This window comes from Microcaecilia unicolor, chromosome 4 (assembly GCF_901765095.1).
Source record: "Microcaecilia unicolor chromosome 4, aMicUni1.1, whole genome shotgun sequence".
Lineage (NCBI taxonomy): Eukaryota > Metazoa > Chordata > Amphibia > Gymnophiona > Siphonopidae > Microcaecilia > Microcaecilia unicolor.
The window spans coordinates 307,958,727-307,979,997 of record NC_044034.1 but is presented as its reverse complement, the minus strand read 5'-3'; the positions used below and the strand labels follow the sequence as shown (position 1 = coordinate 307,979,997).

General features: G+C 41.1%; 1 protein-coding gene across 1 annotated transcript in view; it reads right to left on the bottom strand.

Moving 5' to 3' along the window:
- The window catches only part of LOC115469717 (zinc metalloproteinase-disintegrin-like brevilysin H2a), a 107,109-nt gene that overhangs the window by 14,709 nt on the left and 71,129 nt on the right, over positions 1-21,271 (bottom strand). Inside the window, exons 17-21 of the mRNA XM_030202504.1 lie at positions 13,372-13,461; positions 11,165-11,357; positions 7,100-7,208; positions 2,101-2,224; positions 86-160 (exon numbers count right to left, since the gene is read on the bottom strand). Of these exons, the coding sequence (XP_030058364.1) occupies positions 86-160; positions 2,101-2,224; positions 7,100-7,208; positions 11,165-11,357; positions 13,372-13,461 (591 nt within the window). The remainder of the gene's footprint in view (positions 1-85; positions 161-2,100; positions 2,225-7,099; positions 7,209-11,164; positions 11,358-13,371; positions 13,462-21,271) is intronic.

Here is a 21,271-nt window from a genome sequence, read left to right as displayed (position 1 = left end):
ATAAATGCCACTAAATATTGTAGGCTACATTTCTTAGCCTAGACCAATCTTTCCCAACACACACAAGAGAGAACTCAAGTCTTACCGCATGGCCTTTACATTTCTCTGAGCAGTGTATCCACTCTTTGTCAATACTCTTGCATTGTGAATTAAAGCACATCTGCAAACCAAATTACACAGTTGAAAATGAATATTTATTATTTTAAATATTTTTCTTATGCTAAATTTTCTCATTTGTGTTCCACATCTTTCCTCTTTCAAAATTTTACAAGTCTTGCAGTGTCTGCCTGTACTGAGAAGGCAAAAAGGAGCCATTTACAAGCACTGTTTTGCCACTAGATGTCACTTTAAGAGATGTTATTTTAGCACATTTCATTTTATTCAATAAGACCAGTTACTAATACTTGGGGTTAACAGTAAAATAACGTTAGCCCACGTTGATGTCCACCCAAGAAGTATTACTGACATACAGACTTCAACAAAATCAGTTTGGTAAGCAATTCAACAAGCCTGGGAAAATGTAGAAGATTGAAAGAACTTGTTCAAGTAACCTTTTTGAAATCACTTGAAGCAGTCAGTAGCCTTATTCATAAATCATATGGAGACACAGTTAAATATCTAAATATGCATAACCTTGAGGAAGGCAAAATGGGTGAGATGTCACAGGGACATTCCTTTACCAAAGGAAAATCTTGCCAAATGAATCTGATTGATTTCTTTGATTGGGTGACCAAAGAACTGGATAAAGGACATGCACTAGATGCAATATACGTGGATTTCAGCAACACCTTTGATATGGTTCCTCACATAAGATTCATGAATAAGCTGAGAGGGCTGAACTTAGGACCCTAAGTGATGAATTGGATTGGGTGGCTGTGAATGAATCTACTTGGAGAAAAGGAAGGTGAGTAGTGGAGTGCCTCAGGGATCAGTACTGGGCCGATTGTGTTTAATATATTTGTGAGAGATGTTGCTGAAGGATTAGAAGGAAAGTTTGCCTTTTTGCGGATGACATGAAGATAGCCACTAGAGTGGATACCCTGGATGGAGCAGAAACCATAAGAAGAGACCTCCAATTGAAAGAACGCTCCGGAATGAAGAAGCAAAGGATAGTCCCCGGAACAGTGTAGTGATGGGTGCAGTACACAGTGGGGGACCCAGGACCCTATCTCCCTCTACCTGTCACACTTGTGGTGGAAACTGTGATCCCACCCAAAGTCACCAAAACCCTACTGTACCTACATATAGGTGCCCCCTTCACCCATAAGGGCTATTGTAGTGGTATACAGTGGGGGACTGTGTTTTTGGTGGGTTTTGGAGGGCTCAGGGGACAAGATAAGGGAGCAAACATGAGATGTGCACCTGGGAGCAATTTCATGAAGTGCACAGAAGTGACCTCTAGGGGCCCCATTGCTCTCCTGGAATGTCTGGGGGACCAGTCTAGTAAAAATGCTGGTTCCTCCTACATCCCAATGGCATGAATCTCTACATTTTGCACTTATTTGTTTTTTATTTTTGAAAATGGACCAAAAAACCAAAACATCCAAAGCACAAAACCTTGTTTGAATCAGTATTAAAAAAAAAAAAAAGATAGACTTATTTCTTTTTTCAAAATGACCTTATTTCCTATTCAGATTTTGGACGTTTTGTGCAAAACATCCAAAGTTGGACTTGAGTATCATATCAAAAATGCCCCTCAGAGTAACCTATGGAACTTTGTAAGTGCTTTGAACATGAGCCCCACAGTAACTTAACAAGTAACTGTAATAAATTACTTTAACTTATTACTTTTATTAAACAAATAACTAGTACCTGTAATGTATTATTTTTCATACTTAACATTTCTTTTATTAAAGTGTAATATATTACTTTTACAAAGTAACTTGAGCAACACTGAATGTTGGATCTCTATAGCAAAGGAAAGGATAGTAGGCACTATGGATGGGCAGATTTGATAGGCCTTATGGTCTTTATGTGCTCCCATTTTTTCTGTTTCTGTTGCTACTGTTTAAGCATAGTGTGCCCTCTTTGCACATAGTGACAAATAACATTTCATCACAAACAACATCCATCCTTAGTGACAATAGATTTTTTTCCTACCTGTTCACTTCCACATTTTGTTCCATTGGTCACAAGCAATGCATCTCCAGAAGGACTAGAAGCAAACAAGCATTTCTGGAAGGATGCTCTATCTGAGCAGAACAGCCTCCCACATAGTATGTCCCTGTTTGAGGTAAAGTTGAAAGAGATGCTATTAGAGGAATTGCTCAGCAGTGTTTTTCATCTTAGTTTCTGTTCTGTACAAGCAGCTTATGTGACAGCTGTAATAGTAAGATGCTTAGGGATAGGTGGGATATACATTTTTTAATATAAATACATAAATAACGTATGCAGTTATTTCCATTTATCTTACAATAAGTTCAATTTTACCCATTTTAGGGATCCTTTCCCAAAGGTGCGCTGAAAAACGGCTTACAGTAGAGTAGGCGTGGGTTTTAGGAGCACGCAGAATCATTTTCAGCACACCTGTTAAAAAGGCCTCTTTTTTCACGAAAATGGACGTTTGGCAAAATCAACATTGCTGCACATCCATTTTGGGTCTGAACCCTTACCACCAGCCATAGACCTAGCGGTAAAGAATTTGGGTGGTAATGACCTACATGTGTCAGATGCCACTTGGCGCGCGTCCGCTATGCGTGCCAGAAAATAAAAAATATTTTTCAGATGCACGCCAAAATTGAAATTACTGCAAGTGCCACATGGTAACCAGGCGGTAACTCCAATTTGGCGCATGTTGGGCGCACGTAGGTGCCTACGTGGCTTAGTAAAAGGAGCCCTTAGTTTTCTAATAAATTGTTTTGGGTGAGCAGGTCAGTCTACATAAATGAAATTGAATCAAAGTTTAGCTTTCTGTCTAACTAGCACAGTGAGATTTGCAGAAAGGATAAAACAGTAAAAAACACAAATCCAGTGGGATCCAGTAAAAAAACCAAAACAAAACCACCCAGTGGAACAGAGTAAAAGCAGTTTCTCAATTTGATTGACCACTACAAGTTTCTCTTTCTGTAGCTATCCTGCTTATTTTCGAAGGAGAAGGCCGGCCATTTCTGACACAAATCGGGAGATGGCCGACCTTCTCCTAATGCTGGCCTAATCGATATAATCAAAAGCCGATTTTGGCTGGCTTCAACTGCTTTCTGTCGCAGGGCCGGCCAAAGTTCAAGGGGGCATGTCAGCAATATACCGAAGGCGGGACAGGGGCGTGGTTAACAGATGGCTGGCCTCGGCCGATAATGGAAAAAAGAAGGCCTGCCCTGACGAGCATTTGGCCGACTTTTCTTGGTCCCTTTTTGTTCACGACCAAGCCTCGAAAAAGTGCCCGAAATGACCAGATGACCACTGGAGGGAATCGGGAATCACCTCCCCTTACTCCCCCAGTGGTCACCAACTCCCTCCCACCCAAAAATAAAAATTAAAACACATTTTTTGCCAGCCTCTATGCCAGCCTCAAATATCATACCCAGCTCCATCACAGCAGTATGCAGGTCCCTGGAGCAGTTTTTAGTGGGTGCAGTGCACTTCAGGCAGGCAGACCCAGGCCCATCCCCCCTACCTGTTACACTTGTGGTGGTAAATGTTGATCCCTCCAAACTCCCCAAAACCCACTGTACCCACATGTAGGTGCCCCCTTCATCCCTTAGGGCTATGGTAGTGGTATACAGTTGTGGGGAGTGGGTTTTGGGGAGGGATTTGGGGGGCTCAGCACCCAAGGTAAGGGAACTATGCACCTGGGAGCAATTTGTGAAGTCCACTGCAGTGCCCCCTAGGGTGCCCGGTTGGTGTCCTGGCATGTGAGGGGGACCAGTGCACTACAAATGCTGGCTCCTCCCACGACCAAATGGCTTGGATTTGGCCGGGTTTGAGATGGCCGCCATTAGTTTCCATTATTGGCAAAAACCAATGGCGGCCATCTCTATCGCCGGTGATCTCTAAGGCTGGCCCAAATGTTGAGATTTGGCCGGCCCCGACCGTATTATCGAAACAAAGATGGCTGGCCATCTTGTTTCGATAATACGGTCAGGTACACTGCTTTACGGGGCCATCATTACAGATGGCTGCCCTTAGAGATGGCTGGTCCCGTTTGATTATGCCCCTCCACGTCTCCTCAGCAAGACATATACAGCCATGTCAGATCCAGGGCATACCACTTTACACAGATTCAAAAAAGGTTTTGTACTAAAGCAATAAACAATGGATCTTCTTGATATAGGGTAAAAGGACTTCAGAAACCACCGGTGTTGACACTTAGCATTCACTTGTCTATCAGCATTAATGTGGTTAGATTTCATTCATCGGTCCAAAAACCCTTACATTTTTAGTATTTTTTATCAATCTTTTTAAATAAGTGAATCATTAACATAAAAAAATTGATTGTATTTATCTTTTTTTTTTAATCGTATTTGCACTTATCTTTCAAAAATCTAACTGGTCCCGTTTCACCCAGTAAATAGTGAATGAAATGTAATGAAAGAAGCCAAGAAGCAGAATTTTTGGCAATGGCCTTTATAACAGAGGGGTGACTGCATGATAAAAATTGCACTATTGAAGAAGCATATCCCTGAAGAAGCATTATTTGTTGGGTGAAACGGGACCCGTTGCATTTTTGAAAGATAACTGCAAATAAGATTTAAAAAAAAGATAGGTGCAATCAATTCTTTGATGTTAATGATTTACTGATTAAAAAAGATTGATAAAAATATAAAACATTTAAGGGTTTATGGACTGATGAATGAAATCTAACCATAAGAACATAAGAGTAGTCATACTGGGTCAGACCAATGGTCCATCTAGCCCAGTATCCTGTTTCCAAACACTGGCCAAGCCAGGTCACGAGTACCTGGCGAAAACCCAAATCGTGACAACACTCCATATGCATGAGATAGATTTGCATACCAAGGAGAACGCGCATGCCAATCTCATGCATATTCATTGTGGATATTCAGAAAACCCAATGGAGCTTGGTGTGCCCCGAGGACTGGGTTGAGAAAACCTGATCTAGTAGTGACAACAAAGGATCCAAGTTTTATATTTGGCACGTCAGATGTGACTAATACAGTGAAAGAGCAGATACAAAGTATGGAAATCATTGGGTTCTGGCCCCACTGCCTCTAAAGCCTAACAAGCAAGATTCCCCTGGAGTTGCTCAGAGCACTCCAGATCTCCCTAGGTTCCTCTAAAATCTTACCCTACCCTTAGAGTCCTGAGGGACAGAAATGATTTTCCAATTTCTCCTGCCCAGCTGGTCTAGTATTGGAAAATGGCATCAGTCTCTTTTGCAATACAACAAAATGCCATTACTGGTACCATTTTCTTATATGATAAAATTTTCTCTGGTCTCAGGACCTGCAGGAGTGGTTGGAGTAAATTTCTGCCTCTGAAAACACCAAGAATGAGATATGAGAAGATCCTGGCTAAGCATTAGCACCTTGTTTTTAGGTGCATTTCACTTAAAAGCTTGAACACTTATTGGGAAGCGTAAATTATCTGCCTGTCTGTTTGTATGTCTTCTGTACACATCTGGTTCTTTGCACATGTGTATGAAGCAGAAGAAATGAATGCATATGGAAAATAAAAGAAAAAAGAATAAAGAATAGTAAGCTGAGACCGAAAGATGTGGAGGATCCCTCTTGGGCTGCAAAAAGAGCAGCAAGTGCATAGGGTAATGGATTTGATATACTGTCTTTCTGTAGTACAACCAAAATGGTTATATTTATTATATGCCTGGAATAGACTTCCTGAGCCTGTACGTCTAGCTCCATCTCTACCTGTTTTCAAATCTATGCTGAAAACCCACCTTTTCACCACTGCTTTTGGCTCCTAGCCACTACTCAATTGCCCTCCCCTTGTTCCTTTCTCAGCCTGTACTTCCCTTGCCCATAATTGTCTTGTCTGTCTGTTTTTTTTAGATTGTAAGCTCTATTGAGAAGGGGCTGTCTGTGTCAGGTGTTCAGTGCTGCGTGCGTCTGGTAGCGCTATACAAATGCTAATAATAATAATAATAATATATGCGGGTACTTTTTCTGCCCCTAGTGAGCTCACAATCTAAGGGCATCTTTTACTAAGGCGCGCTCACGTTTTTAGCGCACGCTAAAATTGTGGGAGTGCTAAATGTTAGAGACGCCCATAGGAATGCATTGGCATCTCTAATGCTTAGCACGGCCACACTTTTAGCGCATGCCAAAAACGTGAGTGCACCTTAGCAAAAGACCCTCTGAGTCTTGTATCTGGGGAAATAGAGGGTTAGGTGGCTTGCCCAGGGTCAAAGGAGTCGCAGAGGGCATTCTCAGCCCACTGCACAAACCATTAGGCTACTTCTCATTTCCTAGGAGTGAAAGAGTGAGGGCAAGAGTGGGAGAGTGGAGAGAAGGAAAGAGGGAAAAGGAAGAAATTGTCAGGAGGAAAGAGATGGAGAATATAGGCAGGGATGAACTGCAAGAGGGACAAAACATGGAGAGACATACCTTCTTTATCCACTCACTCCCCCCCCAACTCATTCTTTTTCTCCATATACCCCCTCCTAAGAACCATACATCCCATTCTTCCAGGTACACTCTCATCCCCCCCATGCTTCTCCTCTTCCAATTACACAGCTGCTTCCAACCTATTGAGACACTTTCTGCCTTTGTCTTCCCCAAAAATCCCATGCATAGTCTCAAATGGAGGGGAAAAAATGCGCAAACTGTGTCTCACTGTATATGTGCACTTTCAAACTTTTGATTTGGAAGGCATAGAAATATTTTCATTATTGGGGTCAGCTTGTCATATCATCTGAAAATGAAATGACATGAAAATATTTGCTTTTCTTTCTTCCAATTTTCAAAACCAAACCAAACCAAATTGGAAATTTCAATAAAATTACCTGTTTCATTTCAAACAAAAAGTACATCTCTAGTTTTTATGTTTAGATACTGTATTTTTAAGCATTTTGCAACAAAGTATAAGTGTGTGGGTGGGTGTGGGTGTGGGTGTATTGCTCAAGTATCTTCAGGTTTGCCAGTATAAATAGGGTTAAATTTCTAAAATAAGATTAATCACTTACTTGAGTGCACAGGGCAAGTATTTATCTCCTTCCTTTTTACAGTATCCTATCGGTTTGCGGTCCTCTTGTGCGTTTAAACGAAAGCAACCCTCTGTACCTGAATCCATAGCTAAAGAACAAAAATGATCTAGATTCAGTATAACATTATAGTAACATAGAAAATGCTTAATATGGTCCATTTTGGGGGGGGGGGGGGAATTTATCAAGCAGCTCTGAATGCACCTTAACTTGTGTTATAGAATTAGCGCAGGCTAAATGCTAAAAGCACATAGCGATAAAATGGGCTTCAGTATTTAGCACATGCTAATTCATTGAGGGGCCCTTTTACAGAGCGGCAGTAAGCCCAACTTGGGCTTACTGCTCATTCTTCCGGGACTACTGCCAACCAATGCAGCCCAATGCAGCTGCTGATGGTAGTTCTGGCTGGAGCATGCACCATTTTATTTTATTTATTTTTATTTATTTTGTTACATTTGTACCCTACGCTTTCCCACTCATGGCAGGCTCAATGCGGCTTACATATTGTATACAGGTACTTATTTGTACCTGGGGCAATGGAGGGAAAACAGCACCAGAAATGGTTAACTCAACAGTAACCCAGCAGTAACTGGGCATTGCCGTGTGCTGCCCGGTTATCTATGTGTTACCGCAGGACCCTTACTGCCATTTCAGTGGGTGGTGGTAAAGGCTTCCCATTGCATGGCCATGCGGTAAAAGTTATTTCACCATGTGGCCATTTTTTTTTGGGGGGGGGGGGGGGGGGGGGGGGGGGGGGGCTTTTACCGGCTGCTGTAAAAAGGGCCCTGGTGCATAAAAAAAACAGCTCTCGCCATTACTACAGAGCCTTTTTCCCCACAGCTTAGTAAAAGGACCCCTTAATGTGTGTTAAAGACTTCTTAACCCTAACTCTGCATGATGAATTCCCACATTAGTCTGTCCAGTTGAGACCTATCCACTTGGGGTGAACATGCAAATTAATTTACATACAGTATGCAATTCCACAGCAGCTCCTCCTCCCAAGTCCCTTAGCTGACCATTCGATCCATTTTCTACCATTGCCCTTCATATGTCCAAACCATGATCCACATCAGTTAACAGTGAAGGCCTCCATCACCTCTGTTGGTAGGCCATTTCAGGCCTTAGTATTTTCAGCTTTGCATTTTACAGGGCCAGTACTTAAATCAAACATCCACGTCATTTTCTATGTCCTATAACCTTTAATACCTAGGTCTCCTTCTATGCCTTGTTACCCCATTTCTACTGTATATAGAGAAAGAGAGACTAACAAAGGAGATTTGCTTTGGGACAATGCCCAGAGGAGATGTGAATGAGTAAGGAGTCCAATTCTCAAAGTAATTCACTATACCTTGAGACTGTATATAAGAAAGGAGAATAAGAAAGAAGATCCCAGAGGACTTTGAGTGCTACTGCTTACTTTAATTATTTTTACTGGAATATACAAGTGGTTTAATAGCTGTTGGAAATGTTATCCTTGTTAATGGGTTATCCAAGTTCAGTAAACCCTCTACAGTTTTCAGTATATTAAACTGTGTTAAGTAATTTATTAACTGTGAGAAGTGTGTGGACAGAATAAATTCTGTTCTAGCCGAACCTATATCTCCTCTAGCCCCAGCCCATTTGATGCTTATACCTAACCCAAGATTACATAAGAACTAGAACTGGTGAAGAAAAATCAATAGGTTACAAATGGGTAGTTATTTTAGAAGCTCTGTTCTTGTTCAGACCATCTGAAAATGTGCATTTAAAAAAGTCCATAACACATGGATGTTCAAATCCCAATTTTACAAAAGCAGAATATGGACATCTAACACTGCAGTGCATTCTTATGGTAAGGGAAAGTGATCTCGGCGTGCTTTGGGCGGGACTAGGGAGGGCCCAAAATATGGACGTTCTACTCTGATTACAGAAGGGGAAGGTACATCCAAGTCTAAAAAGATTGACATCATATTTAGACCTGGTACTTGTCACATCCATGTTACAGAAAGGTTCTCTGATTAAGCAGTTCTCCAGTGAATGGAGACAATGGAATTCACAGTAGGTGTTTTTCTCTCACTGGAGTGCTCACAATTAAAAAACAAACAAAAGTTACAAAAACCTGCAGTGGGACATAAACCAGCAACTTCCGAATCTCTGCACTGGGTCTCAGCTAGCTGCTTTAACCATTAGCCTATTGGTCCATATGGACCTTTATGTGGCCATTTTGTAACATGGACATTCCTATCCTGCCATGAAGATGTCTATATCCCTTGTTTTGCCCCAGTCATAATTTGGACGCTTCAATTTGTGAAAAGGATGTTCATGCTAGATGTTTCCAGCACATGGACATCTGTCTCACATGTATTTCACAACACGCTGCATCCTGGATGTTTCCAGCAAATGGACATTCATCTCACATGCATTTTAGAATAGGCTGTATCCTGTTCTAAAATGCATGTGAGATGGATGCTCATTTGTGTTGTACTGACTTGGACATCAATATTCTGAGTTGTACATCCTTTCTAAAATGCCCCTCCATATGAATGAATCAAAAAGTGACCAAGGAAGAGTGCAGACTAAAGTGCCAACCAGTATTGCACAAAATGTAGCATTAAATTACTTTTCACATTCAGGATGTTGAGGTTTTCGTCACTTTTTGACCAACATATCAATACAGTAAGATATTATGCAGTACAAAACCTTACTTTAAAGGACTTAGATTCTAAATAAGTGGTGTGAACATAAGAATAGCCATACTGGGTCAGACCAATGGTCCATCTAGCCCAGTAACCTGCTTCCAACAGTGGCCAATCCAGTCACAAGTACCTGGCAAAAACCCAATTAGTATAAATATTCCATGCTATCAATCCAGGGGCAAGTAGTGGCTTTCCCCATGTCCACCTCAACAACAGACTATGGACTTTTCCTTAGTCTGTTGTCCAAACCTTTTTAAAACCCAGATATGTTAACTGCTGTTACCACATCCTCCAGCAATCAGTTCCAGTTTCAATGTTTGACTGAAAAAATATTTCCTCCTATTTATTTAGAATTGTTTCATTGAATGTCTCCTGGTCTTTGACTTTTTTGAAAAAGTGAATAATCGATTCACTCAGGATTTTGTAGACCTCAAGCATATTCCCCTCAGCCGTCACTTGTTTCAAGATGAAAAGCCCTAACCTCTTTAGCCTTTCTCATTTGGGAGGAGTTCCATTCCTTTTATAATTTTGTTTGCTGTTCTTTGAACCTTTTCTAATTCCACCATATATTTCTGGAGATATAGAAACCAGAATTGAATGCAACACTCGAGGTGAGGTCTCACCATGGAGTGGTACAGAGCATATTGTCTACAATGGCACCTAGATCCTTTTCTTGAGTGCTAACTCCTAAGGTAGACCCTAGCCTCAGGTAACTATGATTCAGATTATTCTTCCCAATGTACACCACCTTGCATTTGTCAACATTAAATTCCATTTGCCATTTGGATGCCCAGCATTCCAGTTTCCTAAGATCGTCTTTCAATTTATCACAGTCCGCATGTGTTCTGACATTTTTGAATAGTTTTGTGTCATCTGCAAATTTAATCACCTCACTCATAATTCCAGTTTCCAGATCATGTAGAAATCTGTTCCCGTACAGATCCCTGCAGCATTCCACTATTCACCCTCCTCCATTAAGAAAAATGGTCATTTACCCTACCCTCTGTTTTCCTAATCCACAGAAGGACATTGTCTTCTATCCCATGACTTTTTAATTTTCTCAGGAATCTCTCAGGAGGAACTTTGGAAGGAGCGTTCTGAAAATCAACAGACTCACCTTTATCCACATGTTTATTTATATCTGCAAAAAAATGAAGCAAACCTTCCTTGGCTGAACCCATGCTGGCTGTGTCCCATTAATCCATGTTTGTTTACGAGTTCCATTATTTTATTCATTATAATAGCTTCCACTATTTTACTCGGCACTGAAGTCATGCTTACTGGTCTGAAATTTCCTGGATCACCTTTGGAACCCTTTTAAAAAATTGGTGTGGTGTGCATATCCTTTCCCATATTATGAAATTATACTTACTTGGTCCAAAGACATTACACTGGTCCTGCAGTGTAGGACACTTTCCCATATAACAGTATCCTTGGTTATTTTTACAAGGAGATCCATTCAGTCTGTATTTATCAGCTGGACACTGGGCAGACTGACCATCACAGGCATCATTCAGGTCACACTCATGTTTGGCTGGCCTACAGACTATTCCAGCTTTCTTAATCTGCGGAGACAAGACAATTAGATGAGCCAGATTTCCTTTTGCTACAGTAGTTATCTTTACAGATAGAAATGTATATATTTCCATTACGATTAACATTGATTGATTGATTACAATTGATTCCTTTTTTTTTCTTGAAAGTCAGTGAGTTGTCTGTAGAAGAGAGATGGCAAGACCCAGGTTACATTAGTGACCGCAAGATCAGTGGATCCTAGGCAAACTGCCTGGGTCTAGGTGGATTGAGAAGGCTTTCTCAAAGAGATGAGTCTTAAGGATGATTTGAATTTGGAGTACGAATGTTTCAGACGAATAAGGGCAGGGATGGAGTTCCAGAGTGAAGGGACTAACAGGAAAAATGCTCGGGTGCAGGTGGGTTCATAGTATGCTTCTTTCAGAGGAGGAAGTCTGAGCCGATTATCTTCAAGAGAGTGAAGAGTTCTTATCTGGGCATAGGAAATAAGGAGAGAAGAAAGGTGGTGTTTGTGTGTGTGTGTGTGTGGGGGGGGGGGGGGGGGGGGTATACCAGCGTAGTGAGTGAGAATAAGGATCTGAAGTGAATACAGGAGGGAATAGGAAGCTGGTGGTGTTGTATAAGAAGAGGAGTGATGTGGTCAACTTTAACCAGATAGAAGCTGATTTTGAAAAATTGCAGGAAGACCTTAGCAAATTGGAAGACTGGGCATCCAAAGGGCAGAAGAAATTTAATGTGAACAAATACAGGTGATGCATATTGGGAAGAATAATCCAAATTAGAGTTACCTGATGTTAGGGTTTACCTTAGGAGTTAACACTCAAGAAAAGGATCTAGGTGTCATTGTAGACAATATGCTGACATCTTTTTCCCAGTGTGCGGAGGTAGCCAAAAAAAGCAAACAGGATGTTAGGAATTATTAGGAAAGGGATGCAAAAAAAAAAAAAGACCAAAACTATTATAATGCCTCTGTATTGCTCCATGGTGAGACTTCACCTTCAGTACTGCATTCAGTGTTGGTTGCCATATCTCAAAAAAGATATAGCGGAATTAGAAAATGTTTAAAGAAGAGTGACTAAAATGGTAAAGGGGATGGGAACTCCTCCAGTATGAGGAAAGACTAAGGAGGTTAGGGCTCTTCAGCTTGGAAAAGAGATGGCTGAGGGGGGGATATTATTGAGGCCTATAAAATCCTGAGTGGTATAGAGCAGTTAAAAGTGAATTGATTTTTCACTCTTTCAAAAAGTACTAATACCAGGGGACACTTGATGAAATTACAATAGGAGGAAATAATTTTTCACTCAAATAATAGTTAAGCTCTGGAACTCGCTGCCGGAGGATGTGGTAACAGTGGTTAGCATATCTGGGTTTAGAAAAGATTTGGACAAGCTCCTGAACGAAAAGTTATTGAGACTGAAATGGAGGAAGCCACTGCATGCCCTGGGATTGGTAGCATGGCATGTTGCTACTATTTGGATTTCTGCCAGGTACTTGAGAACAGGATTGGTCACTGTTGGAAGCAGGATACTGGGCTAGATGGACCATTGATCTAACCTAGTATGGCTATTCATATGTTCTTACGTTATGCTAATTGGCATTATCAACCAATTATTGGATATAATTGGTGTTAATTGCATCTAATAGGAACTAATTAGCAGTTAGGTGTGCAACTGCCCTTAATCAGGATTCTGTAAATTGTGTATACAAAATCCATCACAGATGGATCTGGAAAGGATGTGGGCGGTGCAGGGGTGTGTGCCTAGCAGTTAACGCATGTGGATACTAGAATATTAGAAGTTATGCACCTAAATATCTATAGCTAGGCACCCGCCTTTAAGCTAGGGTAGGTGCTCGTGCCTAAAGTTACACACAAAACTGCAAGACTACATGCAATTGCAGTTATAGAATTTGCAATCAGTAGCCATCATCCCTGCTCCCTAGTTTAGGTGAGATATAGAGAATTACCCCCCTTACTGTTTACTAAAGCACTCTTGTTTTTTGAACACACTGCTATTGATCTTGGAGAAGATTCTGAAAGGGTCTTACCTGACAATTCTCGCAACATTCTCCGCTGCTGCATTTGGCACCTTCCTTCAGAGTACAGGTTTTCGCATTGCAGCAAGGGTCATTGCATTCCTGTCATATGACAAAAGTAGTGTCAATATTTGTACATTATCATTTCTGCAGCAGCACAGTTAGCTGAGAGTGGATAAAATAGTTGGTGTACAGCAGGGATAACTTCTCATAAATAGATCTATGAGAAAAAAATATTAATAGGAGTTAGAATATATGTTCAACTCGGAAGCAAAGGTTGTCATCCCTGTTGGCAGATGCATCAGAAACCTGTTTACCAAATCCTAAATGAGCTTGTTAGCAGATATAGCTCTCAACATTGATCTCCAAGGACACAGGCTTTTAGACCCCTTCTGAATTGGGAAATAAATGTCCATGAAATTGCCACACCTTTGTCCTGTCCAAAGCATGCCAAGTCCAAGCCCCCCTTTTTATTTGTATGCACTTGGGTTTGATATGAGCATATTCTGGATTTGTAAAATGAGGACTTAGAAGTTTATGCAAGATGAATGTTTATGTGCCGGCTGGAGCAAAGCGGTCTAGTAGCACGACCATTAAAGATAAGTGTCAGAGCTTATAATATTACCTGAAGGTTTTAAGACTTCAGTCAATTGACTAAATAATTGAGTTGTGACTAGCTGCAGTAACAGGAAATATTTACATAAAAGGTGTTTTGGCCGATGATGAAGGCAGGATCTAGTGATCCGTTCAAGCTCGTACAGTTCAATCAAGATGAAGATCTGTGAGCTCTTTGAGGCCTTTTTTTCCTGTTTACTAGAATTCTACAAGTTACTTTGGAAGTCATTTTGAAGCAGCAGATACTGTGGTTATTGTTAGATATTTTTGTGTATCAGCATCCGAGGTTCTGATTAAGTTTATTTTTAAAATGAGGGCCATATTTGCTGAATATCACTGTTGTCTGTATGACTACTGTCAGCCAGCAACAATCTTATCTTCAGGGTCACTGATATCCATATAGCAGCACTGAATGCACAGATTTTTTAAGTGCTGCAGCTTGGCCCAATGGTTTCTAGGGGAGAAGGGAAGATATTGTTCTCTGTTTTCAATGTAATAAAGAAATGGGAGTGAAATGAAGTGCTGGAAAGATGTAACTAAACAGTGATTAAAATAACTAGTAGCACTGAATAACGTCAGCAACCTCAAAATCCTATGGAGGGTCATGTTATAGCAGGATAAATATAGTAATATACGTGGAGGGGCATAATGAATGAAAACGTCTATCTCCATGGGCGTTTATCTCCGAGAACGGGTCCGTGAAGGGGCGGACTGAACTGTATTTTCACAAAAAATAGACCGTCCATGTTTTATCCGACAATTTGTGAGCTGGGCGTTTTGTTTTTCAGCGATAATGGAAAATGAAAGCGCCCAGCTCAAAAACGAATAAATCCAAGGCATTGTTCGTGGGAGGGGCCAGGATTCATAGTGCACTGGTCCCCCTCACATGCCAGGACACCAACCGGGCACCCTAGGGGCACTTTTACAATAACAAAAAAAAAGGTAAAAGAGCTCCCAGGTGCATAGCACCCTTCCCTTGTGTGTTGAGCCCCCCAAATCCCCCTCAAAACCCACTGCCCACAAGTCTACACCATTATTATAGCCCTAAGGGGTGAAGGGGGGCACCTACATGTGGGTACAGTGGGTTTGGGGGGGTTGGACGACTAATAAGCATTAAGCAGCACAATTGTAACAGGTAGGGGGGGATGGACCTGGGTCCACCTGTCTGAAGTCCACTGCACCCCCTAACAACTGCTTCAGGGACCTGCATACTGCTGCCAGGGAGGTGGGTATGACATTTGATGGTGAAAAAAAGTTGTGAAACATCATTTTTTTTGTGGTGGGAGGGGGTTAGTGACCACTGGGGGAGTCAGGGGAGGTCATCCCCGATTCCCTCCGATGGTCATCTGGTCATTTAGAGCACTTTTTTGGGACCTGTTTGTGTGAAAAAAGGGTCCAACAAAAGTGGCCTAAATGTTCGCTAAAAACGCCTTTATTTTTTTGATTATCGCCCTAACGCGTACATCTCTCCTCGGTCGATAACCACGCCCCAGTTCCACCTTTGCCACACCCCCATCAACTTTGTCCGCATCCACGACGCAGTGCAGTTGAAAACGTCCAAAATCGGCTTTCGATTATACCGATTTATTCGTTTTTGTGAGATAAACGTCTATCTCCCGATTTGGGTCGAAATCTAGGCGTTTTTCTCTTTCGATTATAAGGTGGATAGTACATAGTAAATGACGGCAGATAAAGACCTGTATGGTCCATCCAGTCTGCCCTACAAGATAACTCATTTCACATGATATGCAATACTTTATATGTATATCCGATTTTGATTTGTCCTTGCTTGGCACACACCGTAGAAGTCTGCCCAGCACTGTTCTACTACTAAAAGTTCTGAAGCTAACATTGAAGCCCCTTAAAATTACACTCCAGCCTATCCATATCTATTCAGTCATGATCAGGACGTAGACCGTAGAGGTCTTTCCAGCACTGGTTTTGCTTCTCAATTACCGGTGTTGCCATTCAATATCCACTAAGATTCCATGGATCCATTCTTTCTAAACAGGATTCCTCTGAGTTTATCCACGCATGTTTGAATTTCATTAACCTTTTCTCCACCAGCTAAACTGAATCCCCCTCCCCCATATCACCTATTTCTTGGTGCTCTGATGATGCCACTCAGCAGCTGCTATCGCAGCAGGGTGAAAAGATCAGAGCTGGCAGTGACAGGAGCTTGTGCTCTTACTCCTACTGCTCTCTGCTGCTTCAGCAGCTCTGCCACCAGTGCTAGAAAGGCGTTTAAACATGAGAATTGGCAAGGCAGCAGAGAATGGCAGGAAGAAGTAATCAAGATCCCACAGCCATAGTAGGTGGGCAGAGCCACTGATGCTGAGGCATAGAGAAGGATGTTGGGATTGGAAATTATGGGGCCCTTTAACTAAGCAGCAATAAACACTAACGCGTGCTTACTGCACACTAAAGGTATTACTGCAGAATGTGCTCAGGCGTTCTGCAGTAGTTCTGGGATCAGTGCACGCCAATCCCATGCTAAAGAGAACAAGGCACACGAACATTCAAACTTCCATACTGTCCATTTAGTCCAGTATTTTGCTTCCAACAGTGGCTAATCCAGGTCATAAGTACTTGGCAGAATCCCAAGTAGCAGAAAGATTCCATGCTACCAACCCCAGTGATAAGCAGTGGTTTCCTCTGTCTTCTTAATAGCAGATTATGGACTTTTCCTGCAGGAATTTGTCCTAAGCCCTTTTAAACCTAGCTAAGCTAACTGCTTTTACCAGATCCGGAGCTTAACTATTTGTTGAGACAAAAAATATATTTTCTACTATTTGTTTTAAAAGCATTATTTCCATGTATCTTCATAGGAAAGTACCTAATTGCTTAAAAAAGAAACGCCTAAAATTCCAGCTGTAAACACCTAGAATCAGGATCCATAATTATGATTAATCGTTCAATCTCTCACAATTGGCTTCAATTTGATAAATGTCAGTAGCTCAGAAATTCATTCTTCTCCCTACAGATTTGATACCTCTGGGCTTCCACAGTCACATTCTTCTCCCAACTTGAACAATCATATTTCCACACCCCTGAAGTTGTTGCTATATCTTTGTTTGATGGTTTATTCCTAGTGCACCGTAGTTCCTGGCTTTGAAATAAAATCCTTGTAGTACTGGAAGCTGCATGAACTGAATTCTTTTAATATGAAATCGCTATGCAGAAAACAGAGAGAAAAAATTGTGAAATGCTTTGATCTACCATGTCTGTAATCTGGCATAATTTTAATTACATTTGTACCTTTGCTCTCCCACTCATGGCAGGCTCAATGCGGCTACATGGGGCACTGGAGGGTTAAGTGATTTGCCCAGAGTGACAAGGAGCTACCTGTGCCTGAAGTGGGAATTGAACTCAGTTCCTCAGGACCAAAGTCCACCACCCTAACCACTAGGCCACTCCTAATTAAGTGAAACTCACCAATAAACTGATTCATGCTGTGATTAAATTAAAAGGTCTGGTCAACATCATCAAATCTAGGGGCTTTTTTACAAAGCCATGGTATAAGTGGCCCATGGTAGTGTGGGCGCATGAATTGCTGCACGCCCAGGCCACATGCTACCATGACCTGTAAAACTCTATTTTTAAAATGGAGGCGTAAATGGCTAAAACAAAAATCAGTGTGTGTCCATTACTGCCTGAGCCTTTACCACCTCCAATTTAGAAGGCTGTAAGAACCCACGCACTAACCTGGTGGTAATCGGTCAAGCGCACACTGCTGCCCGAGCTGGGCACCCCTACACTGTGGCCCGCACTAGAAATAGAAACATATTTTCTGGCATGGTAAGTGGTGCGCTGGCAAAATTAGAACTACTGTCAGGCACCTGGGACACGCCCAGTGGTAGTGCTGGATTTCCCGTGTGCTACCACATGGTAGCCCTACTGCTCTTTAATAAAGGGCCCCCTAGGTACACTACAATTTTTAATTTGATCCAAGAGAACTAAATTCCTGAATTAATGCAGCTCCACTCTCAATGGTTTTAACAAGGGACCTGAGAGCTGAATACTTGATGAGTATTAGGTTTTAGGGATAATACAAATGAATTTCATTGAAGTGTGACCAAACTGGCAAGATGCATCATTTCAGCTACTAATTATACTGAAAATTATCACCATTATCGAGAATCCCACCCTCCCTATCTCCCAACCTCCAAACAATTCTGGTATCCAGGGTAACTAACTTACCCTGGATTGACATAGTTTTTGCATTAATTATATACAAGGATGTCTCATGAGTATTCACTGTGGCTACATACACAAATAAATGAATGAACTCTCTTTAAATAAATTGCAAGGTTACTTGATGATATACTAAATTCACTATGGCTACCCAGAAAATCAGAGTTGGTGAAGGTTCTTGAACATTAGTTACAGTGTAGAATGATTTTTGCCAACATTGGACCTGCAACCTGTAATTGGTAGAAGTTGGCATCTTTCCTAGCTGTGTTAGATCTAGGCATAGGTTTTGCCATTGACAGTGTCCTGTTGTAGGGTGTAAGAACAGGAACAAGATGCTATTTCTCAGTGATTACTTCCCATTTCCAACACAGGTTATTGAATATGTATTGGATTTATCTTAAAATGAGTATTTGAAGGAGTTCTAACTTATTGTTTGATGGTTCCATGATACAACGCCCAGGCCCAGATTTGCATGAACAGCTGGCTGAATCATGATTCATTCCAAGGTTATGTCCCATCTCATGTGCCAGGATTAGTCCGACTTCTGTTGCATCCTCACTGGTGTCCTGTGATAGAGAAATGTATCAGTTATTTGCACAAATTATTTCCATACTAGGAAAAAATGCCCGTTTCTGAGCGGAATGAAACGGGCGCTAGCAAGGGGCCCCCTCCCTCCGTCCCTCGAAGCTACTTGCCTTGTTCGCTGGGCCGTTTCGGCCCTCGAGTGTCAATAGCTCCGCCCTCGACGTCATGACGTTTTGACGCGTCATGACGTTTTGACGCGAGGGCGGTGCAGACACTCCAGGGCACATCGGATATCTCGGGCGCCTCAACTTCCGTGGAGGCTTCAGAACGTTGGGGTTGCCTTTTATAGATATAGATGTGAGGTAGAGCAGTTCAAGCTAACCTATGTGCGGTGTGTAGCTTTCAGTGTAATCATGTTCTAGTGGGCTGTGACCTCAATATCTGTTTCACTGACCACATTTCAGTATCTGGTTGTTGCTTTGTATTCAATGGGTTTTCCTGGCCAATGCTATGATATGTAATATATCATCTTGTGAATGATCAAAATAATGAATCTTGTAGTTGTTTATTACATGGGATAATTATGATTTTACTAGATTTCTGCTGCTGCCCCTGGCATTGCCATAGTACAATACGCAGGTCAAATGAGTATGATCAAATGAGTATTTCTACTGAAATATGAATGCTTATTCAGGCAGAACTTGAGCATATAATTCTGGGCAGAGTTTCTTGGGAATATTTAGTGTTAAACCCTGCCTCAGACCTGTACTTATTAAGGCCACACACACAGTACCAGAGCTGAGTCTTTTCTAATGGTCTAAGCATTGCCCTGCTAACTCTTTGTTTGTACAATAAAAACAGTCTGAAACTTCAACAATGTTCTGGTATAAGTTTAGATGTAAAATTATTTTAAGCGGGAAAGATTCAAGCCGATAAAGTACGGATTCAAGGCACCCAAGCTTAAAGTCACTGAAAGCCTATCTCACTATCTCGCCCCTTCACAGCAGAGGAAACATGTTCCTTCCATTCTACTGCAGTGCTGCTTTTCTTCCTATTCTGCTTCAGGTTGAGAGACAGACATTATTAAAATGGACTTGGGGAAAATCCACTGCTTATCGATAAGCAGCATAAAATGTATTGTACTTTTTTGGGATCTTGCCAGGTATTTGTGACCTGGATTGGCCACTGTTGGAAAGGAGATGCTGAGCTTGACGGACCTTTGGTCTGCCCCAGTATGGCAATACTTATGTACTTATGACAAAAATATTTTAAATTTTTATAGCCCCAGGGTTTACCCAGCAGCAATCGGACAGCACCGGGTTAGTGCGGGAGCCCTTACCATCATCTAAATAGATGGTGGTAAGGGATCCCTTGGAAATGACCGCACACCAACCCCTGTGATTAACACTCATTTGTTTCCTTTGTTAAAAGTCTTTTACCCACTGTGGTAAAATGGAGTCTTGACACTCGGCAAATCCATATGCCAACACCACCACAGGCCCCCTTTTACCGCAGCTTGGTCAAAGGGGCCCAAAATGTTTGTTAATTTTTTATTATTAGTTTTTATTTAGTGTACTTGAGATTGTAATATATTTGATATTGTTACCTACTTTGAATTTGGTTTGTAGGGATTTATCAGGATACAAAGCCTTATATAACATAACGTAACATGGCATGACATGTTTTGGGAACCTAATGTATTATTTTCCCTATGCTTTGATTGTACTTTTTGATTTGAGAATGAAGATTATATTAGTAACATCATTGAGAAATACTGTACCTGTACAATACCATTGGACGCATACTGTGAACACATAGCACCTATGTATGCCACTCCTACAGCAGGTCCATCAAAGTCAAAATCTCTAAATAGAAACAATAAAATTTGTTTGGTTTAATGAAGATACTATGGCAAAAATAACATCAGCCCTGTACTCAAGGGCTTAGACTATACTGCCTTTGTGCCCCAAGGATAATTTATTTATTTGTTGCATTTGTATCCCACATTTTCCCACTCATTTGCAGGCTCAATGTGGCTTAATGGGATGCCAAGATATTTAAGGGACCTCAGAATCTAGACCAAAATGATTCTGAGGTTCCTCAAATATTTGGTTGATCCATTTTCCATGGGGGCATAAAGGTATATAGGACTGAATTTATTTTTGCTTTTGTATTGTAATTTGTTCTATTCCTTTTTGTTTTTTTGAGTTTGTGTTGGTTTAATAGAGAGTCATGTGAAGGGATTTTTTTTTATAACAGGCCACCCTATTATATATAGGGAATTTATATGTATACTGACATTATAAAATTCAGTCCAAGAAAACAAGAAGGCAGATGATCCGCAAAATCCAACGTGGAAGCAAACAAAAGAGCAGATCACTAGGTGGTATTAATAAGACTTTATTGGAGAAATAATCGCCCGACACAGACTGTGTTTCGCCTACAAAGGCTGCGTCAGGGGCTCTAAAATAACAAACAGTAATAAAATAAATGAATCAACAACATATATAACACCACTCATAATATATATAGGAAAATAAAGAACTTAAGAAAGAAAGTTAAGAAAAAAATAATTAAG